Consider the following 26843-nt stretch of genomic DNA (forward strand, 5'->3'; position numbering starts at 1 on the left):
TATGTTAACAGACTTTCTCAAGACAGTTGACATCTGTCTTCAAGAGTCTGCCAGTTCAGTTCCTTCAGTATCAGTATGATACTCTCCCATGTATTAAACAAACCTGTGACCTTTTGTGCTGCCCTTCTCTGTATTCATTCAATATCCCCTTTTAGTCCTATTTGGTACTGGTCCTGTGCTTGAGCAGTTTTCTAGAACCAGTTGCATGAGTGATTTGTAAGCAAGCTCCATTGTAGACTGATTGCATTTCCCCACTATTCTACCAATAAACTGAAGTCTACCACCTGCTTTACCCATGACTGAGTCTGTGTGATCGTTCCATTTCATATCCTAAAAAGGTGTTACACCCACGTACTTGTATGAGTTGGTTGGTTTCAACAATCACTTATTGATGTTACAGTCATTGGATACTATGTTTTTTCATTTTGTGAAGTGCACATTTCTGAACATTGAGAGCAAGTTTTCAATCTTTGCACCACTTTGAAATCTTATTAAGATCTGACTGAATATTTATGCAGCTTCTTTCAGATAGTACTTCATTGTAGGTAACTCCATCACCTGCAAAATGCCTGATGTTACTATTAATATTGTTTGCATGGTCACTAATACAAAACATGAACAGCTAGGGTCCCAAACACTTCCCTGGTGCACACCCAAGTTATTTCTACAGCTGACAATGACTCTCCATCCATCATAATACAGTGTGTCCTCCCCACCAAGAAGTCCTCAATCCACTCACATGTTTCACGTAATACCCCATATGATGATACTTTTCACAATAAGCATAGGTGTGATTCTGAGTCAAATGCTTTTTCAGAAATCAAGAAATACTGCATCAACCTAATTGCATTGATCCAAAGCTTTCAGTATGTCATGTGAGAAAAGTGCAAGTCGGGTTTCACATGATCTATGTTTTCGAAAACCATGCTGGTTGGCATTGAGAAGGTAATTCTGTTCATGATACCTCATTATGTTTGAGCTCAGTGTATGTCCTAAGATTCCGTAAGAAATTGATGTCAAGGATATCGGACGGTAGTTTTGTGGATCACTTTTGCTATCTGTCTTGTAGACTAGTGTGATCTGTGCTTTCCTCCAAGGACTGGGCATGATTTTTTGTTCAGAGTATCTACCATAGATTATAGATAGGAGAGGGGCTAATTCAGCTGCAAATACAGTATAGAATCTGATAGGGATTCCACCGGACCCTGGAGCGTTGTTCAATTTTAGTGATTTAAGCTGTTTCTCGACACCACTAACACTAATACTTTTTGCACTCTTCTTTTCAGTGGTACAAGTATTAAATTTGGGAAATTCTCCTGGGATTTACTTTGTAAAGGAACATTTGAAAACAGAGTTAAGCATTTCAGCTTTTGCTTTGCTAGCCTCAATTTCAGTTTCTGTTTCACTCACTAGGGAATGGATACTAACTTTGGTGCCACTAATTGAATTGAATTGAATTGAATTTTATTTGATCCTGTAAGATTACATCGTGTACAGTAAATGTACGTGTAATATAGGACATGTCAAAGTATTAAAATTGTTTATCAATTATTTTTCTACACCTTTAGCTTACATTTTTACATCACTGATAATGAGTAACACTATATACAAATTTAATGGCATAAGTATTCTGCAACACTGTAAAACTCTTTTTCAATGAGATAGTCTTTAAGATTCTTTGTAAATTCGTTGTGAAGTACACTATCTTGCAGGGTTTTGGGCAGACTTCTTAGTAGTCTGATACCAGAGTACTGGGGTCCTTTTTCTAGCATTGCCAGCCGGTGGGGTATGCTCCGTACTTCATTCTTCTTTCTTGTATTGTGGGTGTGTACACTAGCATTTGTAATCCAGTCCTCACTACCTTTTGTGATGTACATTATTGTTTTGTATATATATAATGATGAAAAAGTTAAGATACCTAAATTCTTGAAACAGTTTCTGCATGTTTCAGAGGTCTTTCTTCTTAAAATGATCCTAATTGCTTTTTTTTGTAATGTGAACACTCTTTTTGTCTCTTGTTTGTTTGAGTTTCCCCACACCGTCACTCCATACTGTAAGTATGGTTCGAAAAGTCCATGATACACTGTACACAGAAGGTTCTTGTCTGAATACTGTGATAGCTGCATCATTAAGAATATGACAGAGCTCAGTTTCTTACAGACATTATTAATATGTTTTTTCCATTTCAGTTCATTATCCACAAGAATACCTAAGAATCTAGCAGATTCTACTTCTTCCAGCCTTGTTCCGTCAACCTCTAAATCCATGTCTACAGCCTTTTCCTTGTTTTTAAACACTGCATACATAGTCTTTTTTAGATTTATAACCAGTTCATTTTCCAACAGCCATTGAGCTGTTACATTTGCAGATATGTATGCTCTTCTCTCAAGCTGTTCCATATTTTGGTCACTATTTAGTATTGTCATGTCATCAGCATACAATATTTTCTTTTCTTCCTCCTCAACACCTATATCATTAACAAATACATTAAATAACAATGGCCCCATTACCGAACCCTGCGGCACTCCATATTTGATGGATTTGGTTTCTGATTGGTACGAGTTTCCTAATGATACATACTGCTTGCGGTTGCACAAGTATGATTTTATCCATTCACCTGGTTGCCCCCGAATGCCATAGTTGCTTAATTTTTGTATCAACATTTCATGGTCAATGGTGTCAAATGCCTTTGAAAGATCCAGAAACATTGCAGAGACAACCTTTTTCTCATCTAAGGACTGTAAAATGTATTCTGTTAGACTGACAATTGCTGATTCTGTAGATTTACCCTTTGTGAAACCATGTTGTGAGGTCATGAGAATGTTATGTTTGTCCAAATAGTTAACTAATCTGGTATACATAAGCATTTCTAGGATTTTTGAGAAACCTGATATCAGTGAAACTGGTCTGTAGTTGTTGGGATCACCCTTACACCCTTTCTTGTACACTGGCACTACCTTCGTTATCTTCAGTTTTTCTGGAAAAATTGCATCTCTGAAAGAACAGTTTGCTATGTTCAGCAGTGGTGTTATTATCTCCTCACATACCAGCTTTATTACATGATTTGATATTTCATCATCACCAGCTGATTTCTTGGACTTCAGTTTCTGTATAGTTTTCCGCAATTCATCTTCCGTGACTGGTCTTAAGAACATAGTACTGCATGATCTTTTTGGTACCTTAATACCCTTCTGTTTTTGACTATTTCTTTCCAATTTTAGGTTTTCTACTACACTGATATAGTTATTATTCAGTATGTTTGCTATTTCCATACCATCTGTGACCACTGTGTTGTCTACTTTAATTGACCTAATACCTTCTTCTTTGTTTGACCCATCTTTTTCCTTTCTTTCAGCATTGATTGCATTCCAAGCTGCCTTTGCCTTGTTTTTTGAGTTCGCTATAGTGGTGTCAATTGCTCTTGCTTTCGCTTCTCTTATTGTTTTTCTATACTTCTTTTTTAACATTTTATAGTTTTCAGCCTCGCCCATCCGTCTCATATCCTGAAGCTTCCTTCGCTGTTCTAGTATTTCACTCGTAATCCATTGTGTTTGATCTTGATGCCTTTCTTGTCTCTTTACTTTGGGAAATGCTACATTAAAATGGTACTTAATTGTTGAAATAAATGCATCATATTTTTCATTTACACTCTGGGCCTGTAGGGTTTCATTCCAGGTTTCCTTACTTAACATTGTTCTAAAGATGTTGATATTTTGTTCACTGATGATCCTAATTTCTTTGGTTGTTTGTTTTGTTTCTGATACTGTGTCATTACTTCTGCAAAAGCTGATTAGTTGTCCATGATGATCAGATATTTCTGTCTGAACTACTTGTGACTCATAGTTACACATATTAGTAATTATGTTGTCAATAATTGTCTCACTTTGTGAAGTCACTCTTGTTGGTGCAGTTATTGTCACTTTCATGTTATGCTGTATTAACAATTCTTCAAAATCCTGTCTTATTTTTGTGTCTTTTCCCATGTCAATGTTGAAGTCTCCACATATAATAAGATTTCTCTTCATATTCATTCTCAATAAGCTAGCAACTTTTTTTAGAAAGATGCTAATATTGCCACATGGTGACCTGTACACACAAAACACTCTAAAATCCTCTGCCACTATACCAGTAACTTCAAAGTCTTTTTCTCTAGCTATGGGAAATGTAGCACCTTCACTGTTTACATTCTTTGATAGAGTACCTGTTTTAATATATATACAAACGCCACCACCCTTATATTTAGATCTGCAGAAGTAACTAGCTAGTTTGTAGTCCTTTACTGCCACATTATGTATTTTACTTTCAGTTAGTCCATGTTCACTTATGCATAATATGTCTGGTCTTACTTCACTCAGGAGTACTTCTGCTTCTAATTTTTTGTTACCAAAGTATTGAATATTTTGATGAAGTACTTTTATGTAATTTTTCTTTTGTTGGTTTACATGTTGTGAGCTGTATTCTGGGACAAATTCTTTAGTATCGTCTTTTTTTGTATGGTGCTTATATTTTTCTTTTCCAGCTGGAGTGTATGATTTTTCATCCCCTTCAGGCCATATTAGTTTCCCTTGCATCTAATGATTTTGCAGACATCTGCAAACATTCTGCTGAACGTTACAGACCCCAGTCTATTTAAATGCAAGCCATCCTTCGCTAGTGAGTTTTTACATAGGAATTTGTTTGGGTCTATAAAAATTGCCCCAAGACGATCACATTGTTCTTTAAGCGCACAGTTTATTTTGGCGATATATTTTTCACTCACCGACCTTCTGTTTATGATTCCGCTAAGTATCAGACGAGATCCTGCATACATATTTCTTGCAGTACGAATCATGTTTCTTGTTTCGCTTGCCATTTCTTCCTCACTGCTGCTCCTTAACGAATTCGTCCCAACATGTATAAACACCCCATTATAGTTATGTCTTGCTTCAGAATCAGGTTCTGTAGTATCTTGTCTTGCATTTACCATATTTTTAAAATGTTTACCGAGTTGATGCGTTCTAATACCAGGTCGTACGTCGATCTTGCAATTGGGGACAGCGATATTCTTCAGCAGCGAATCGCCAATAATTAAAAAGTCATTTTCCTTTTGTTGCGTATCTGTCGCCTTGTTTTTCCTTTTGCTGTATGTCACCACCTTCCATTTATATTTATCTTCCGGTTTTTGGCTTACTGAGTTTACCGAGACATCCACGGGAACACTTGAAATGTTGTTTTTAAAGTACGATCGGTTATTCGTATTTTCGCGATCTTCTTGCTTTTCCGTTTGATGACTTTTACACACACAGGACTTCTTTTCTTGTATTAATGTATCGTTTTCTTTCTTGATGTTTGAAAGTTCGGTTTTTAATGCCTCAATGTCACTTCGTAGTAACTTTATAATTTCGTTTTTTGTATCAACTGCACTTACAAGATCGGCCGTTTCGTCACGTAAACAACCGTGACATGTCCACGGAAAATCATCGCTGACGAACTTTAGATTTACTTTCGCGCACTTTTCGTGTAACCAGAAGTTGCATTTGATACACAGAATACCCTTCATCACACGCTTTTTACATTCTCTACACGAAGAACTGTTCATTTTTTGCCTTTTTAACGAGAGAGAAGCGTCACTACACTTTCCTATCGGCGCCATCCTTTACCAGGATTTCTTTGAGTGCTGTGGAAGATCATTTGACAAAATTCTGCTATGGTAGTCATTGAAAGCATCACACATTGCTCTCTTGACAGCTTATTGTGTTTCATTCAGTATTTCTTTATCTATAGCCTTTTGTTTTACACATATTATGCAGTAATCTCTGTTTCTTTAGAAGTTTATTTACAGTGACTGTAAATCTTGGATGTTCCCTTCCATTATGGCCCATTCCACTGGATACATATCTATCCAATGCATGTTCAATTATTCTCTTAAACTTGAACCATAGTTCCTCTACATGCTCCTGTGTCGTGCTGAAAGTTTCAAGTTCCTCATTGAGATATGACACTACTGATTTTTTATCTGCTTTATTGAACTTCTGCTTGTTTTAGTTGTCCTTTGTACTTTGGTTATCATTATTGCCACAACTGTGTCTTGGTCACTGATATCAGTTTCAATGTGGGCATCCTCAAAGAGGTCAGGTCTATTTGTTGCCATTAGATCCACTATATTTCCATCAGGAGTGGGTTTCCTAAGTATCTATCCTCAGCAGTCTTCAGAGAAGGTATTTAGTAACTTTTCACAGGATGTCTTATCATTCCCGCCACTTACAAAGCTATAATTTCCCAGTTCATTTTTGGATGATTAAAATCTCCACCGATGATTACAGTATAATTGGGGAACTTACACACAAGTAACTTTTCAGTTATATCAGGAGATGAGTCTGGTGGCCAATAGAAGGATCCAATTATCATTTTATGCATACCTCTGGTACTAAGTCTTGCCCAAAAAATCTCACTTGCAGCTTTTTGTCTACTGCGACTAGTACACCATCTCCATTTCCCATTTGCCTATCCTTTCAATATATACTTAAATTTTCTCCAAAAATCTCACTACTATCAATTTTATGTTTCAACCAGCTTCCTGTAAGTACCATTATGGGAGCTCCAATGAATTTCATGAGCACATCAAACTCTGGCACTTTATGAATACTTTGTCAGTTTACCATTAAGATTTTAATAATCTTGCCTGTGAGAGGTATTTCTTTCATTCTGGGCTTCCGGTAGCTACATTTACCTGGATTTGATGGAGAGTCACATAATCTAAAAAAAAACCTTGTGTGCACCCCACACACAGTTAGCTAACTGAATAGCAGGCACTGATGTGTTGCACACATCTGACCTGCTTAGGGGGACCCTACAATTCTCAAGTCTATGGTGCAAATCCAGGGAGTCACAGCTTAGCTTGCCACAGAATTTTCAAAGTCTCTGGTTCAGTCCTTCCTCTTGACTCAGAAACAAAGGGCCATGACCACTTCTGGATACAATGCTGAAAATTGTGAGCTTCATTGAATCTCCATGCGCAAGGCTGGTGTTCTCAACCTTCTCTGCCAGTAGCTGGAATGACCCAAGTATGACCTCAGAGCGCAGATGACAGGCATCATTCGTTGCAATGTGTGCCACAATCTGCAGTTGGTTGTACCCTGTTCCCTCAATGGCTGCTTGTATGTTGAATAATGCCCCCATGCATACACACTGAGTGCACCTCATGTCCTTTCCTGTCCCTTGCCGCCATTTCCACAAGGGGTACCAACATTCACAGTACAGTTGAACTACCTGCAATTGATAGCCCCCTATTCTGTTGTGTTTACCTCCTCTTGACACTGGACAAAACAGGTAAAGTCAGTCCAACTGGCTCAGTTTCAGTGAGAGACAGCACGTCAAACTAGTTGGTTAGAGGGACTGGTACATCACTTAAATTCCTCCTTGGTCCCTGCCCATCCTGTTCAGGATGACTAGATCTACCATTAGACATGCCACTCACAATCAGGTGGATGAGTAATGACAGATCCTGTACTTCCTGCAGAGGAGAGAGGATCCACAGGAGAGGATAGTACATGAGGTACCTCTGGTACCAGTATCACACGTATGTGACTCTCGGGAGCTCTTCCAACACACTGGTTCACAGCAACTGCCAATTGTTTGATAGTAGGCAGGGCAATATCCAGCTGGTTACAAAGATCAACCAATTCATCCCATGTTCGTGAACAGCATTTACAGTGGGGCTGCATTTTGGCTGGTGCAGTGTATTGCAAGACAGTGAACAAATACCTTTAAATTAATCCTGCTGATTATCTTTTAATCTGTTGAGCTAAAAAGTTGCTAATTTCCTGTAAGAATTGAAGCAAATATACATAACGAGATTTCTATTAAGGCAACACAAAAACCTGTGGTAAAAACAATTGGTTTCCTAAAATGTTTTGAGGTTGTTATAGTTGTTAGCAAACTCAAAACCAGAGTTAATTTACGATAAATGCAGATAATATGCAGGGTTACTCCTCCTTAGGGGAAAACTAGATGTAACACAAAATATCTGCTACAGTAACTAAATCAGAAATGTCAATTTATTATAAATTGCTTGTAGATTATGCAAAGGACAATGGTGGCTTCCAAAAATTCTTGAAAATGCACGTTTATTTGCATTGGCATTCAATGAATTTCAGGGATGATTTATTCTGAAGGACTGTGAACCACAAACACTGATTTGCTACAAAATAAATTATGTCCCCAAAATTGTTAATGCCAGTAACTTACGAAAATATAGCTCTTTAAGAGTCCAAAAATTCTTGGAAATAATCTATTTCTAATGTAATTGTACAATGAAATTAGAGAATGATTTTTGGAACGAGAGTAGGTCTACTCTACTCAAAAATTTTAAAGGAGCACAATTAAGTTTAAGCCTGTAATTGACAATAGCAGTGTGGGTTTATCGCAGCACTCACGAATGCTGGAAATTTGACAATATATCACAATACAAATGGGCACTGATGTAATTGATGAAAGCTTATGCAGAAGCAACACGAACAGTCAAATATACGAATCTAGAACTTCAAATCGGCTGCATGAATCTTTTAGTCTGCTTTCACAGTGGCACCAACAATGGCTGTCAGACACTGTCCCCAGAGGTTGGCCAATAACATTGGCCAACTGAGTGGTCAAAGTGTGTCCAATCTCCTTCATCAGTTTTTGGCAGGGTCAAGGAGGTCAGGTTAGATTAGATCAGAATCTGTTCTATGTATGAAGTAGATTAGATTTTAACCTATTAGGGTGGGGTTGACACTACAGCACCTCTGCACTATACTAGTGCTGCATAGTGGCTTCTGTATTAAAGAGACACTGAATGCATGTGAATGATCTTTCCTGACTCATAAAGAATGCCGCTAGTATTATACACTCTGTCCTTAGCCCTCAGAATAAAAAGACAAGTTTTATGAATATATGAGATGAAGGGAGAAACTTTCTGTTACACACTCAAGACAATTCATGGTGACCTTGAAAAGTAACTTATAAACACTCTGTTTCACTGTATTTATTTAAGGTGTGCAGAAGTCCATCAATTAACCTTCAATGACTGCCATTAAGCACACAAGTGAAAGACAAGCACAAACTGTAGGATAAGATATTGTGTAAAACTAATGTGCTTAAAATTCGAAATACGTACTGTACACCACATTTGCAAACCACTTCATATTAACAGAATCACTACCCTACTAGCATAAAACCCAGTAAGCAGTAATGACAATTTTCCAACGATATGCCACCCTTTTTACTTGAACAAATTATTTTTGAGCTTATAAACTATGCCTAAAATTTCCAATAAAGATTTTGCATATTTGAGATTTTAAATAAATCTACTGTTTCAGTCCACAGATTATGAACTATAACCTGATTATGATATTTTCATCCTCAGGATGGCATAAACTCACTCTTTCTTGGACTAAACTCGTCAGTTTCTCATGTTCCATATTTTGTGTGCAAGAATGTTGGTCAATTTGACAGAAGAAAACAAACTGATTTGAATTACACAAATTGTCATCCAAAGCCTATTCGTTCGGGAGATAAGATTGTCTATTGTGTGACCACACATGTAATGGCATACTGATTTGAGAAGATTGGCCATCTTTAGCTGATGTCAGTCAGCAATGGAATTCACTGACTGCAGCCTAACACACGGTCTCACACAAAGAAAAATTCTGTAGTTGGCTTTTATATGTAAATAAACGTGCATATTGCACAGATTTTTTACTTAGCTGATTCTGTGCACACTTCTATACTTGTGTGCCAAAGAACAACATTGCAGTGTGAATTTGTCTCGGTCAAAATCACCAGAATGTGCAGCACCAACGAAGCATGTCTTCTGCCTGTCGCAGCTGACAATTCTGATTTTAGCTATTATACCAAATTATCTAATATAAATATGAAATAAATTTACTTCTTACTTATTTTTGTATTCAAATTATAGGAAAATTGCTTTCACATGACATAGAGAATTATTTTTTCACTCATTTCTTAGCATTTTTCCAGTGGTGAGACACATTTGGGCTATAGTATAAATGTTTGTATTTAAAACTTCATTATTTTTTTACTACCTAAGTTTTAGTTGGGAAGTCCATTTTCCAGTACACAACTCATTCATCATTTTCTTTGGGCCTTTGTTCCACTTCAACGCGGGGTCGGCCTAATTACTATGGATTTAGTGATGTTAGAGTCAGAGGTGGCCAAGTGCCTTTCCTGTCGCCACCCTGTACCCCCCGGGATGGAATTAGTGTACCTCAGCTGTCTGCGCCTAGGGTAAGCCATGAAATAGTGCGAACATTTTTTCAAATGTCTGCGAGTTGTGTAACTGAGGCGGGACATGGGGACCAGCCCAGTATTCACCTAAACCACATCCAGGCTGGCTGGTACAATGACCCTCATCATTAATCCGCCAGTTGGATTCGATCCAGGGCCAGCGCACCTACCCAAGTCCAGGAAGAAGCGCATCAGTGCCCTCGGCTAATCTGGGGGGCTTTCCAGTACACAACTGATTCTGGTAAATGGCCTACAACCCAAAACCAAAGTCATACAAAAATAATGAAGTTCTGTGAAACAAGGCAAAAAATTGCATTTCATAGAGAACCAACACCGAATAAGTTAAAATAATAGTCTGAGGTTTTCCAACAGCAGAATCACACTACAATTCCTGTTACTTAATCACAAGGTAACAACTCACCCTCATCAATAACAGCACAACAATGCAGACAGCACCCAAAATACTATCATAGAGTTTTGTGTTATGCATGTTCTGGAAAAGACTTCCCCATACTTCGATGAAAGTATTGCCTTCTGCTGTGATTCCCAACAAATCCTTCATCTGAGAAGTTACAATCATGAGAGCAGCTGCTGATGTAAAACCTGATGACACTGGACCAGATATGAAGTCAATCAGGAAACCTACAAAAATAAAATGAAAGAATGTTTTAATCCACTGCTGATCCAGAATTCTGTTTTCATATTAAGGATGGGTGAATGTTACATATTTTACTATATTATTTATGTTATATTGTTATAGCACAATATCTTTGTAAACCTTACATCTCAGCTGCCTATGAGAAGATAAAAATGTAATTCTGTATAGCACTGTTCAATGGGATATTATTTTGTTGTTCAGCCATCTAATTCTGAAAAGCTTTCTTTATTCACACTTATTAGACACTTTTCTTTGCAAAGGGTGAATTTATTATGAGTTCATAATCTTTCCAGATGGCTGGAATCATTTTGTTATTGAAGTCTATAGTCAAATTGATCTATGATAGGGTACAGGCACAGAGAAGTATGTTAGTGGTAGTGTCGCCTCCATATTTTCTAAAAATTGTGCTGGTTTTGTGACTACACACTTTTCAAATTCCCAACTGTTCAATCTAGAAGAAACAACAACAAGGACATGTTTGTATCTGACATTAAGTCCCAATAATGAAATTTTACCTGAGGTATTTGTTTTGTTTTTGTGTTAACATACACACTCCTACTAGATGAATGAGGTGGAACATACAGAGCTTTGGAGAAATACAGAGTATTTTTTGGTAGCTCATGTGTTTCATGCATGTTTTCCACACACATTTCCAGACATACATATACATGAGAAAAAGTCCAAAACATGAAATTGCACTCCATCATAAAACTGAAGCTAAAGTAAAGCGAAAATATGATAAAAACTGAAAAAGTAGCCCACATCACATGAAGTGGATGGATGTTACACAAATTCTTTATAGTCATATAGTGAAGTAGTTCTGAGAAAAGGTTCCATCATTAGAATGGCCAATGGTGAAGATATAATAGACAAATACAAATGTGGTTTCTTTTGAAAAAAATCCAAATTATAAGGGTCTGTTACAGGTTGTGAATGCAGATGTTTGACGTTCAGTGTGAATTTTTTTGTCTAGCATGCCAAGAGAAACCATTTACAAAGTGTAGCATGTTTCAGGGGTTAAATATGCCTCAGTTCTGTTTCAAATGTCTCACTTTTAATCATTCTCTGCTGAACACAATGACTGATTCAGAAGTTCCTTCGATGAGAGATCACTAAACAAAAAATATTTAAAATTTTACTAATAGCTCTCCTGTGTGTCCATTTAGAAGGCATTTTCCACATCAAATGAGGTCTAAAATTTTCTCATACTTACATTGTGATGCTTTTTGTAAGAGATGCACATAGTTTTATCTCTGTTGCCAAGGAAGCTTTCCTCTAGGACTGGTGAATGTTATGGTCTCACATTTGAAGAAGCAGGGACGACTTTGGTACATGTAGTTGACAAAAACTGGTAAACTGAATGTTACAAGCCTCCAGGGATCCATTAAAATTTCAGTCTATCTCTCAGACATCCCTCATTTCTATAGAGACAAACAACCAGATGTGTTCTTACACCTCATACCATGTTTCCTATGTTTTTAGCAGGACCTCAAGCAGGAAACATTGCAGGAATGCCTGTCACAAATTTTCAATCCAGTGTAGTGAAATAATGCACTTTTGGACAATTTAAAATGATGTTTGCCGGAGAATTTTGATGAAATTTCCATATCACTGTTCCAGTTCAATTTGTCACAGAAGAAAATGTGTAATGCAGCATGTTTAAGATGAAGGTCACTGACTAATGTAACACAGATTAGGAATAATTTTACCTGAGAAACATTGTTATGTAGTTGAATATTAATATCATTAAGGATTTGGAAACTCTTTAGACTTCACCTTTGAGTGCGAATGTTACACTTTGAGGAAAGAATGGGGAAGGAGACAATTAAAACACTTAGGAACTAGGCTTTTTCAGGTCATTTTTCCCTTGGTGCACCACATATAGATCAAGAGCAGCAAATTTATTGCAAATGGTATTAACTGTGTGTGAGCCATGGTTCAAATTTTCAAAACCTTGTCTGCTAAATGGACAGATCTATTTGCATGGTTGGCACATAAGGAAGCTGTGTTTTCAGTACCTTTCCTTCTCACTGGGAGGGTTATGTTTCTTGCAGATATTATAGGTGAGTTGCTATTTTCCCAAAGACAGGTATGATATTTTTCCAAAACTTGCAAGGTGTTAAATGAGCCAGTGTAGCATGTCTGTTCTACACACTGTTCAGCAGTATGAAAGACATAGTATGTGTAGCTGTAAAATGTGAAGTAACAATCGGATTAATAACAAGGAACTTTAGCTTCAATGACCACCAGCTTTGACCATTGTAAGGTTGGCCACTATTACGCAACATGAAACTACAAACAGTACCATGCGAGTATGCATCTTGAGCCATAACAGGTGCAGTTTCACGAAGAATACTAGCCCTCAATTTACAGCAAAATACTTGGTGCTTATAAGTGACATGATCCATCGGCTACAGCATGAATATGATAAACAATTACTCTAGTTGTTACAAGCACGATTGGTCTCATAGTTCTTCTATCATCATGTCTTGAGGATTTATTAGACATTTCCTGTTTGAATTATTTCACCAGTAACACTTCTTTATACTACTTTCATTGTGCTTACCACAGTGCAAGTTACTGTACTTTAATGTTAATGGGAGATATGTCATTTGGAGGAATCATACAAATGTTTTATTTTATGCCATTCAGCAATAAAAATTATGTAGTACACCACCCCTTCAGGTTTTTTATAGTTTATTTATAATCATGTACGTAATATGCATCCAAATACCAATTGGAGTCTTGTCCATTATCTGATATATGTTTTCTGAATTAATCTTGCATTTTTAGTTCTTGTGATGAAATGTGCATTAAACATAGGAAACTGTGTTTAAATATGGTACAAAAGTAAACATATTACAAGTCAGTCTTTTACCACAATCTTTCTTTGGCATTCACATTCCTTGGTTTTGCTAGTCACAACCGACCTTTCAACCTAACCTAGACCTCGAGTGACACTAAAATCAGTCTGTCATCGCAGCCAGTTTCAGGGGGAAAGGGAGGTGCAGCACTGCCTTTCACTGTGCATAGCTACAATATTAAAAAAATGGGCACTGTAACTTTTAAGATGTTTCCTTGTGAAGAATATAATTGTTACTTTTTAATCCAATCTATTGTCAGTGCACACCAATTTCAGTTTACTATGCAGCCCAATAGCCTCTTGTTGATTATCAGGAATAATCACACTCAATAGAATCAGAGAGTTCCTCATCTGATCAGTAGGAGTTGGGTCGAAGCTTCCAATGACAGGAGACAGAGAAAAATAATTCTCAGCATAGTAATTTATGCTAAACTGAATAAATAAATTCACAGTCTGCACACAATAAGGGTTGGAGTGTGACTTAAAGTGACAGTGTCCAATAGAGCAAAATCTATAGCATCAGCATGGATTGTCATGCAGTTAGCGCAGTACAGAATACTGTCAGATATAAATGTTACAATGTTTATACTTCTTAATATTTTGAATGTTAACCTTTGTGACACATTACTGTGATTTCTGTCTATCTGCTCATTCATGCATTTACATTGCAATGAAACATCAAAAGAAAAAATGAAGCAGATCTGCTTACCAAGTCCCAGGATCCCCATGATGACCTGGATGGCTCCAGTGAGGAAGCAAAGAAGCACAGCATGCTCGGGACCCATGCCACGCACTGACTGGAATGTCAGCAGAGAGATGACAGCAGAAGGGCCCATGGGTACATCCTTGCAACTGCCAAACAACATGTACAGGAAGCAGCCCATGAAAGAGCCATACAGCCCATACTGGAACATACGAAAAGATGATGGTTGCTCTGCAAGCGCATGTTGTTGTGGAATATAATGTCTTCATCAGTTGCCAATAAGAATGCAAAAAGAAATAACTATAAAATGGGAATAAATTGTCATAAATGGATGGCTTCAACTCGTAGAGAAAATAAGCGACTCAGTTTATAACTGCTGCTTTTAGTGTAGTATAAATTCAGATTTGCACACATAAAATAAAATCTGCTGATGGCATTGTAAGCAAAGAGTTTACACCAGTCAGTTTCACTGTGATACATTCCCCAGAACTGAAATGTATGCAAAATTTCATTTGCTCTCAGCAGAAAATTACTCCTAGATAACCAGAATGTTTATTCTAGAGAAGAATTCACAGTATTTTGTAAACTGATAACTCCATTATTTATGTGTACTTTGTGGTGTCTATAATTCAATTAAATTCACCTAGACATCAAGAATCAGCAGCTTTTATTGTACAGAATTCGTATTGTACTGTTAATATTGCATAGTACAGATTTTTGTATAGAGAAATGGAGATTACAGTTGTAAAATGTTTTTATGTTGCTTTTCTATAAATGTAATACAATTTTCTTTTTAAAAGAAGTTTTAACGTGAACTATCATCTCGTGTACTGTGTTTTGTTCTCTACACCTGAGGCAGTGCTTTGATGTCTTGACTGAATTTTCTAATATTCAGAACTACGAAGGAGCTGCCTATGTTTTAATTTGGAAAAAATTTTCAATAGCCAAGATTGAATAAATTAGTCTTTATTGTTGACAAATGATTTTGACAGTTGTAACTGCCATTTTCCTGTCTCAAAAAATTTTTGTTAAAAAGTGTAGTTCATTTGTGAATTCATACTTCATGTCATTATAGTGGATTAAATATAGCACTTTATACATACATTTCCTCCCCCCATGAACCATAGACCTTGCCGTTGGTGGGGAGGCTTGCATGCCTCAGCGATACAGATAGCCGTACCGTAGGTGCAACCACAACGGAGGGGTATCTGTTGAGAGGCCAGACAAACGTGTGGCAGCAAACGGCTGAAAGCAAGGGGAAACTACGGCCATAATTTTTCCCGAGGGCGTGCAGCTTTACTGTATTTGCCTGGAGAGCTGCATCAAACCAGTCTCAGGACTGAAGACAACAACAACAACATACATTTGTCAAAAATAAAACCTTTCCACCTCTGACTATATGCTTTGGGGTAGTTGGATCCACGAAGTATGCAACATGTTAAGCAAATGTAAATCAATGTACAAATGTGAATTTTACAGTATATCATACATTTTGAAGAATAACATGCCTCTGTGAGTGATATGTATGTGAACATGACCATTTGCACAAGATGTTTTCTAACTGTAGATACTATTATTTTTGACAAATCTAAGTATAACATGTTGTATTTTATCCACCAAAATGACAACATGGTATGAAGTACAAATTTACAATGGAATACATTTTACAACAAAAATTTTTTGAAGGCGGAGGATGACAGGTACAATTGTCAAAAACAGTTGTCAACAATAAAGACTTCTTTTGATGACTCGTTCATCAATGTATTTAGTTTGAATATACCATATGTCTTGCTTCTTTAAAACACATTGAATGATAATTATAGATGGGCAGCACTTTCTTTTATGGTTAATAAAGAATTACAAGCTTAAATGTTGTACAGCAAAAAATTTTAAGAAGTTGCTTTTCAAATATCAAAAATTAGAAAAAAAATGTATTCTATGATTTGGATAATTGTCTGTATAATTTCATTGTAAACATGTATATGGATTTATATCTGTGCCTAGGCTTTATATGAAACTCTGTGCTTCAATTTGTTACTACTGTAGTGTCAATTTGTTACTACTGTAGTGCCATCTGGTGGCTAATTTATTTATTTATTTATTTATTTATTTAGTGCCCATATTATCACATTCATGACATTGGACTTGTCAAAGTAAAGAACAGTATAAAGTATTACATATTTACATCATGTACAAAAACTTATCATAGGTATCAACACATCTTTATAACAAAAACATTATTCTGCTTACGTACATACAGATAGAAGAAAAGCATGTGAAACCCCTTGGTTGATTTTGCTAAAACTATTAAATACCAGTACTTTAGTTAACTAGGCGTAGTAACATACAGCACAGAAGCTAGGTGCATAATTACATACATACATGGATGAAAGAAGTTTGGTTTTATCTAGGTATGGTTGATAATTATGAATTTTTGTTTAGAGAGTTATGAAGTAGATACAGATTCAAGCAAAATTCCAGGTATTCATTAATGCTGTAGAAGCTGTTGTTTATTAGTAGATTTTCTAGTTCTTTTTTGAATGTATTTTTTTGGTGCTATCTGGAAATACACTGTACAGAACTTTTGGTTTGTAAACAGCACTGTCCTGATATATTGATTTTTGTGCACATCGGTATGAAAGTCTTATCTGTTCCTTCTTTGATAATTCAAAGCTGAAACTTGATGGTTTTTAATGAAGCATATGCTTTCAAATATAAATATAGATGGTAAAATCATGATTTTTAATTCCTTAAAGATACCTCTACATGGAGCTCTGTGAGCAGCATCACTTATTAATTGTAAAGCTTTCTTTTGGAGCATAAAAGACTGCTTTGCAAAAGAGGTATTTCCCCAGAACACTATTCCACACTTCAGTAGACTACGCATGTATCCGTAATAATAACTCAACACTGTTTTGGTATTGCAGCAATCTTTAAGCACTCTTAATATGTAACAGTACTTGCTTAATTTTTTGTTAAGCATTTCTACATGTTTTTCCCATCTTAGATGTTCATCCACCCATAATCCTAAAAATTTTATGTGATTCTTTTGCTGAATTTGGCTATTCAATAATGTGAATTTTACATTTGTCCTATTTTTGTTCCTTATATGGTTGAAGTTCATCCATACAGTTTTCTTGTCATTGACAACTAGACAATTATCTTTAAACCATTTTTCTGCCACTTCTGCTGTTTTGTCAATTTTTTTGCTGCATCTCATAATCATTCTTCCCTTTTATGATGAAGCTGGTATCATCAGCAAATAATACGGTATCAGCTGTTGAAAACTGTTGAGGTAGGTCGTTAATAAAAAACAAGAATAACAATGGTCCCAATACGGAGCCCAGGGGCATCCCATAATTAACTTTTTTATATTCAGAATGGTACACATTTCCATCCTGAGAAATTTGTACTCTTTGTTTCCTATCAGTTAAATATGTTTTGAACCACTTGTAGGAAATACCACAGACGACATAATTATACAGTTTTAACAGCAGTAGATTATGATTTCTAAGATCAAATGCTTTGGAAAGGTCCAGAAACAACCCACAGATCAGTTCCTTGTTCTCAATAACTTTGTAAAGAAGTTTTAGGGAACTAAAGAGAGCTGTTTCTGTAGATTTGCCTTTTCTGAAACCATTCTGTGCATTTACAAGATTTTTATTTTTGTTTAGGAAGTCTAGCAATCTGTTATACAATTGTAATATCTACCATGTTTACTACCCAGTCTCAGTCAGTATGCATATTTTAAGCAAACATGAGCATGTATATTCGGTACATTGTGTATGATATTTTATATAATGGTTGTTTTACCTTTGATATGCCGATATACTATGCCATTCATGTTCTTGGATTGTCTGTTTATTATGCGACACAAATTAGTGTACACATGGACAAGATGCTTTGTATAGTGCATGAGGAATGTTATGGATTCATATTATGTTCAAAATGTTTTGTAGATATCTTACACCCAGTTTTTGTGTTTACGCTGTCTATGCTTTACAGATCTGAAGATGACAACATAGTTTTGCTTAAATTGGCAGTCTGAATAAATGCTTTAAGAAGTGATTGTGGCATTTTGAAGTTTGTTACTTCTACACTCCTGGAATTGGAAAAAAGAACACATTGACACCGGTGTGTCATACCCACCATACTTGCTCCGGACACTGCGAGAGGGCTGTACAAGCAATGATCACACGCACGGCACAGCGGACACACCAGGAACCGCGGTGTTGGCCGTCGAATGGCGCTAGCTGCGCAGCATTTGTGCACCGCCGCCGTCAGTGTCAGCCAGTTTGCCGTGGCATACGGAGCTCCATCGCAGTCTTTAACACTGGTAGCATGCCGTGACAGCGTGGACGTGAACCGTATGTGCAGTTGACGGACTTTGAGCGAGGGCGTATAGTGGGCATGCGGGAGGGCGGGTGGACGTACCGCCGAATTGCTCAACACGTGGGGCGTGAGGTCTCCACAGTACATCGATGTTGTTGCCAGTGGTCGGCGGAAGGTGCACGTGCCCGTCGACCTGGGACCGGACCGCAGCAACGCACGGATGCACGCCAAGACCGTAGGATCCCACGCAGTGCCGTAGGGGACCGCACCGCCACTTCCCAGCAAATTAGGGACACTGTTGCTCGTGGTGTATCGGCGAGGACCATTCGCAATCGTCTCCATGAAGCTGGGCTACGGTCCCGCACACCGTTAGGCCGTCTTCCGCTCACGCCCCAACATCGTGCAGCCCGCCTCCAGTGGTGTCGCGACAGGCGTGAATGGAGGGACGAATGGAGACGTGTCGTCTTCAGCGATGAGAGTCGCTTCTGCCTTGGTGCCAATGATGGTCGTATGCGTGTTTGGCGCCGTGCAGGTGAGCGCCACAATCAGGACTGCATACGACCGAGGCACACAGGGCCAACACCCGGCATCATGGTGTGGGGAGCGATCTCCTACACTGGCCGTACACCACTGGTGATCGTCGAGGGGACACTGAATAGCGCACGGTACATCCAAACCGTCATCGAACCCATCGTTCTACCATTCCTAGACCGGCAAGGGAACTTGCTGTTCCAACAGGACAATGCACGTCCGCATGTATCCCGTGCCACCCAACGTGCTCTAGAAGGTGTAAGTCAACTACCCTGGCCAGCAAGATCTCCGGATCTGTCCCCCATTGAGCATGTTTGGGACTGGATGAAGCGTCGTCTCACGCGGTCTGCACGTCCAGCACGAACGCTGGTCCAACTGAGGCGCCAGGTGGAAATGGCATGGCAAGCCATTCCACAGGACTACATCCAGCATCTCTACGATCGTCTCCATGGGAGAATAGCAGCCTGCATTGCTGCGAAAGGTGGATATACACTGTACTAGTGTCGACATTGTGCATGCTCTGTTGCCTGTGTCTATGTGCCTGTGGTTCTGTCAGTGTGATCATGTGATGTATCTGACCCCAGGAATGTGTCAATAAAGTTTCCCCTTCCTGGGACAATGAATTCACGGTGTTCTTATTTCAATTTCCAGGAGTGTATTTTCCTATCAGTGTAGATCACCCCAACAATGGGATAATGTCAAGCATATACTGTGAAAAATATCTCCCAGCTGCTGACAATTCAGACAATATACAAAAAAGCAACTAGCACTTTCCAGTATGACTCATAGTTTAAAGTCATCCCCTCATCCAGGAAAATCAAGTTTACATCCCACATGTGAAGCAGTCGTGGTGCATGGAACAAGCTGTGATTCCATGTGTAATTCTTCTCGAGAGGTGTGGAATGAAAGGAGGGTTTATGTGGAAGACTTAAACAACTTCTTTGGAAGTCTAGCTATGTGGACAGGCATGCAGAAAAGTGCTTTTTATATTTTTGTATCTCAGAGTGCTACGTGGAGGAAACTGGAAACTTTTAGAACTAGTGGATTTCGAATTGTTCATCTGTGTGTCCAGCCCATTGAGTCTCGCCTCAATGGAAGTTTCTTTGATATTCCTTGCAACTCTCCTCAACTGCTTTAATAGTCTGACTTGCATAAAACATGTGACATTCTTATGGAATGTGATACACACCTGCTTTTGGAGAACTGGACTGTCTTTTACATTACAAAGAAAACTTTCTATTCTTGTTGATAACAGCAAAAACCCTAGTTTCCATGTTTTTGTAGGAGACTAACAATCTTTTCAGAGACTGGGCAGATAAACAATTCTTGGCATATCTTTTTGTTTATAATTCTCATCATCTTCCTCAGGTGTTGTTTATTTTGACTGCCACACCCACTCAGTTTGTTGATCTGAGGACCCATAACACTATTTGCACATGTTATAATTCTTTGAAAAGCCTGTTGTTGTCTGACAGCATTTGAGCTGAACTCTGTGGACCAGAATCTTTCACTTGGAACTTCTTTGTGACACATGGCTTGAGGCCTGGGTACATGGGTTTTCTATATACACTGAGACACAAGGAATTCCCTTGTTGGAGCTTTGCCTGAATCTGAGCTCGTCCACTTTGTAGGCGTGTAATGACTCAAAGACAAAACACCTGCTGACATTATAATGTCAGCAGGTGTATAATGTCTTATTGTTATAAAACTGACCGTAAAATAATTATCTCATTTATATGCATATTTTTAAAGTTACTTTCATCTGATTTTTTAATTAATTTCTAACACAAATATTATTTTAATCAATCATACTGGATCCAGCTGTAACATAATATTGCAACAATATTTAGGAGATTAAATTCACATACATTGTGTCTCTTTGTAGCTCAAATAACAAACATTCATCACTGTTGCTACCCGTAGCCTCCTTTTCATGCCAACAGTGCCCCCCTTTTCCGTCTCACAGGCTCTTGAGGAATGAAAATGCCCTCCTCCCCTCCTGCACACACTCTCCACCCCTCTCACACTACCCTTCCCTCCCCTCCCCTCCCCTCACCTCCCCTCCCCTCCCAATGAGATGCTAAAGCTGAGGTTGAGGACCACTGCATTAAGGTATCAAATTTTGATCAGAGCATTTACATTGTGCACAGGTGTGGGAAGGGGGGGGAGGGTGAGGGAGGGAGGGAGGACTGGCTGATTGGTATGGGGGGAGATGTAGAAATGTATACCTAGAGGAGAACAGCCAGAAAAACATTCAGATGGAACAGTGTTGCTCGGACAGCAGCAGTACCTGGGCTGGAAGACCTGCGATGCTGGCATAGGCGAGCGACTGGGGGATGACAGTGAGTCCAACAGTGATTCCAGCCACCAGATCTCCCACGGCATCCTCCACGGAGTAGCGCGGTAGCCATGACAGCACGGGCAACCTCTTGAGCAGTGTCTTCCGTGAGAATGCCCTCTTCAGCCGCATGCGCATCCTGTGGCGTAGGGAGTTTTCCGGATCGAGTGAAGTCACTGTACAGTCAAAATGATTATGATGGTAACTGCTGCCATTAAGCGAAAAGTTGCAACTGTTGCACAGTTGTGGAACTGTTTATAACCGTACGATGTCCAGTATATGTCTCTTACATAAAACTTACAGAGGAAGCATTATAATATATAGTGACTACACCTTACACTGAAAATGAGTGATGGACCATTTTAATTTCCTATTCTACTGATTTTAACATTATGATTTTGAAATTTTTCAGAATGCAGTTCACATAAAAATACAGGGTTCTGTAAGAGATTAAAGTAATCACACACCCAAATTAAACTCCAGTTAATTACTTAGCACCAAATCTTTCATAGACAGAACAACATTCTTGCAGATAACAGGCTATTATGCTTGATGCAGAGACACTTGTCAAATGTTTTCTTTATAAATGCACACACCAAAACATATAAATGTGCACGCTATGTGTACATATTTTTTTGTTAAGACTAATTCCCAGTTCTAAGATTTTGTGAAACAATTCTCATTGATCAAAGCCAAATGACAGAATTGCTAATCTCCTTATTCCCAGTGGATAAGCCCATTGTCCTAATTGCAGTTTGTTGTTGGTATATGGCTAGAAAGAAACTTGTACTGCACGCAAATTTCACAACCATTTTGAAATATTGCCCTTTAGGCACTTATTTGCAGCTCGCCAGGATTGGTTTGGAAAGTACTGAGGCTTATGTGATGCATGTGCCACCATTATCAGTAGGCAGGAAATATACTGTGCTGAAAAACTGCTAACTTGGTGAGAATATGAAATGCACAAAAAACGTAAGTGTGTGTGTGTGTGTGTGTTAAAGTTCTGCATTTAACAAACTTGCCACACAAAATGCCCATACCTACATCTGTCTACATGTACATACATACTCCACAAGCAACCACATGGTGCATGGTAGAGGGTACCTTGCACCACTACAAATCATTTCCTTTCCTGTTCCATTCGCAAATAGAGTAAGGTAAAACGGCTGTGTGAAGGCCTCCCTACAAAGCCTAATTCCTCTTATCTTTGTGCTCCTTTCACAGAATATAAGCTGGTGGCAGTAGAATCATTCTGCAGTTGGCCACAAGTGCTGGTTCTCTAAACCTTCTAAATAGTGTTTCGTGAAAAGAACATCATCATCACTTCAGGTATTCTCATTAGCTTTCAGGAAGTGTCTTCATAATATGTATTGATCGACCTATGGTAATAAATTCAGCAGGTCACCTCTGAATTGCCTTCGAGCCTTCTTTCAGTCTGACCTGGTGGGGATCCCAAGCACTTGAGCATATTCCAGAATGGGTCAGAGTCATGCGGTCTCCTTTATAGATGAACTCCTCTTTCCTAAAATTCTCCTAAAATGTAAAGTCAACCATATGCCTTCCCTACATGCCTGTCCCATTTCATATTACTCTGCCATGTTACACCTACATATGTAATTGACATGACTGTGTCAAGCAGTACACTACTAATTTTGTATTCAAATATTCGTAGTCATCTGCATTAACTTACATTTTTATACCTTTAGAGCAAGCTGTCATTGATCACACCAACTAGAAGTCCTGTGTAAGTCATCGTGTATACTCCTACAGCCACTCACTGATGACACCTTTCCATACATCACAGCATCATCAGCAAACAGCCTCTGACTGTTGCTCACCCTGACTGTCAGATCATTTATGCATGTAGAAAATAATAGCGATCCTATCACATTTCTCTGGAGCACTCCTCATGGTACACCTATCTCTGGTGAACGCTCGCTGTCGAAGCCAACATACTGGATTCTATTATGAAAAAGTCTTTAAGCCACTGATATATCTGGGTCATTATTCCATATGCACATACCTTCATTAACAGTCTACAGTGGGGCATCATATCAAACACTTTTCAAAAAAAAGGAATATGGAAACTACATGTTGCCATTCATCTATGATTCACGGGCTATTGTGTGAGAAAATGGCAAGCTTTTGAATGAGTAATGCTTTGTAAATCTGTAGTAATTTGTGGACAGAAGTATTTACATCTCAAGGAAATTTATTATAAACTTAAAATGATAATGTATGCATACTTTTCCCAATCAGTACTGGGCAGGTTATTACCACCCACTATCAGCAAATGCTCAGGGTATTTCTGTGCCATCAGATTTTGGCTATCTTTGAATTAATTTATGACGAGTGTGTCTGATTCTGGTGACCTGTAGAAATACATGGTTATAAATTTAATTCCAGTGACATGTTTGATCTTGTCCTTAGTAGTTTGCAGTTGGATTAATTTTGGAGCTTGCTAGCTAGATCTAACATTTTTGCTTGCCCTAATAAATACCTCTTCTCCTGGATAGGGTAACCTAACTTTCCAATATATGTTCTACGTGCTGTCAAAAAATTTCCAGTTCCTTTCTTTGGGTTTCAACCCACTCTCAGTTCATAGCATGATGTTGGGGCAACTGCCTTTTATGAGAGAGGTGAGTTCTTGGGCCTTGCTGGAATTCTCCGATAGAACAACTAATTTGGATTTTTATCCGGTCTGTTGAAATAACTGGTTTATATGATGCTGGTTTTCTGGTAGCAGTCTCAGAGTTTCTCCTAATCATTTCTTTAATATATTCCACGTAATATTGAGAGGGGCATTAAACATGTTGTCCATTCCTTATTTGAAGAAGCATCCAACTTGTGCTTCTCCTTGTGCTCAGGGCTTGTAGTAGACATATTCACAGTAAAAAAAAATGCCTACTCCTAATTGCATGGCTATGTTCATGCATACCTTTATATAGTAATAACAAAAGGGAAATGCCTCTGGTTTTTTTCTAAGAAACTTCGCTGCAGTTTACTTAGTGAAAGAATATGGGATTTACAGTGAGACTGACAAGTTCTTAAAATGAGGATCATGGAGATTTGACTCCTGTCATGCATGTAAGATTTCTTAGATAAGATAATCTTCATAAGCTTACACAGATACTAGTGGACTGAGCTACAATATTTCTCGTAAAACTTCAGGTGAAGTGGAATGCTTAACATGTCAGCCGTTAATCACAGTGCTATCAATGAACTTTTAAAATTTCACATAGCCTGTATCAGTAAAAATACATCATCATAGTGCAGCATTATGACTCATATGTCAGAACATTGTAAGCTAGACATGTGAATTCACTTAATGTGGATCCGTCTACAGTACAATATTTCCATTGTTGTACACTTTGCTATTATGTGAGACTTCATTCCTCCAGATCATGTAATCAATTCTATGTTATGTTTATTCACTCAAAGAAACCAAACTCCATTAGAGGAATGTGGTGAAATGTAGTCTGTTGTACAGTTTCAGTTTATAATGAAATGTACTGATTTTATTTATTTTATTTTTCGAGTCCAGGACATAAGATAATTATAAAAACTAATAAGTATTGATTCACATAACAAATTTCCAAAATTAAATATGTACAGTAGTATTTATGACACAGATTCAATAATATATACAAACAAGCAGCAGATAAACAAGCAGCAAGATGGTTATATTTTTTGACGGGGCCAGTATTCGGCAGTTATCACAGCAGTTTCGCTGGCTGCAGTGAGATCACAGATAGTGCATGCAGCCGGTAGGTTCCTGCAGACTATCAGATGTTGTTCGTCCTGTACATCACCACACTGACAAATTTCCTCCTCATTACTGAAGCACCTTGACACCCCAACTCGTAGTCTGTTCAAAGTCTTCCAGGTCACATATGACAGATGTAAGCCTTTGGCTACTTCCTCCTTGACCGTTATGTGATTGTCTTCAGCTAGGGAGTCTTGCCAAAGCTCTTCTCTGCAAGTTCTGGGAGATGAATGAATTGCCATAGTTTTCTGTAGGAAGCTTTTTCTTGGCCTCAGTCTTGGCTGTTGACGGTCATGTCTGAGCAAAGGATGTCTAGCGTCGATTTCTTGTTTTTTCTTCTCCACTTCTGTTGCAGCTTGCCTTCGAATGTGTGGCGGTGCTATACCCATAATTTGGTGCAGCTTATTGACAGGAGTAGTTCGTAAGCAGCTTGTAACAGTGCGTCCTGTCTCGTTCAGGGCTGTATCTACATGTTTAGCATGTGCAGAGTTTTGCCAGACGGGTGCTGCGTATTCTGTGGCGGAGAAACATAGCGCCAAGGCAGATGTTCTAAGCACTTTTGGCTGGGCATCCCAGGTGGTTCCTGTAAGTTTGTGGATGATGATGTTCTGTGCTTTTACTTTGTGGCTCGTTTCTTCACAGTGGGCTTTGAATGTGAGGGAAGGGTCCATCTTCACCCCAAGGTATTTAGGAGTTTCGCAGTGGAGTAGTTGTTCTCCTCTCCCAGTGGTGTTCAGTTTCCTTTTGGCTTCCCTATTTCTAAGATGAAATGAACAGACTTGGATCTTTCCAGGGTTTGTTTTCAGTTGATTTTCATTGTAATACTTGGCCAAAGTTTCAAGAGCTGTTCTCAGTTTCACCTCTACTTCCTCAGGGGTCTCACCTTGGGCAGCAAGTGCTGTATCATCAGCGTATATGAATTCCTCAGTTGAAGAGTTAATTGGCTGGTCATTTGTGTGGATATTATATAACAGCGGAGACAGCACACTTCCCTGAGGGAGACCATTTTTCTGCATTCTCCATTGACTATTCTTGTCTTGGAGAGAGATGAAACACACTGAAGGATCTGAGTTAGTCGGTAATCCTTTGTAGCTAAGTATACTTTTCTAAGCAGCTTTCTGTGGTTAACAGTATCATAAGCCGCCGTGAGGTCAATGAAAGCCACACCTGTTATTTCGCCTCTCTCATACCCATCCTCAATATGCCGAGTCAAATTAAGGATCTGTCCACAGCAAGACCTTCCCAATCGGAAGCCGCACCGCTCTTTTATGAGTATTTTATCAATATACTCTGATGTTCGGTTTAGGATCAGCTTTCCAATACCTTGTACAAATGACAAAGGAGTGAAACCAGATGGAAACTTTTTGGGTCTGTTGGTCTTTCCCAGGC

The 26843-nt window shown here is 38.4% G+C and overlaps 1 protein-coding gene across 1 annotated transcript in view; it reads right to left on the reverse strand.

Moving 5' to 3' along the window:
• LOC126456683 (sodium-independent sulfate anion transporter-like) overlaps positions 1-21826 on the reverse strand; it is a 66777-nt gene extending 44951 nt beyond the window's left edge. Inside the window, exons 1-3 of the mRNA XM_050092425.1 lie at positions 21641-21826; positions 14494-14689; positions 10685-10905 (exon numbers count right to left, since the gene is read on the reverse strand). Coding sequence (XP_049948382.1) covers positions 10685-10905; positions 14494-14689; positions 21641-21826 — 603 coding nt within the window. The remainder of the gene's footprint in view (positions 1-10684; positions 10906-14493; positions 14690-21640) is intronic.
• Between the last annotated feature and the right edge of the window lie 5017 nt (positions 21827-26843).

The sequence above is a fragment of the Schistocerca serialis genome, chromosome 2, assembly GCF_023864345.2.
Source record: "Schistocerca serialis cubense isolate TAMUIC-IGC-003099 chromosome 2, iqSchSeri2.2, whole genome shotgun sequence".
Lineage (NCBI taxonomy): Eukaryota > Metazoa > Arthropoda > Insecta > Orthoptera > Acrididae > Schistocerca > Schistocerca serialis.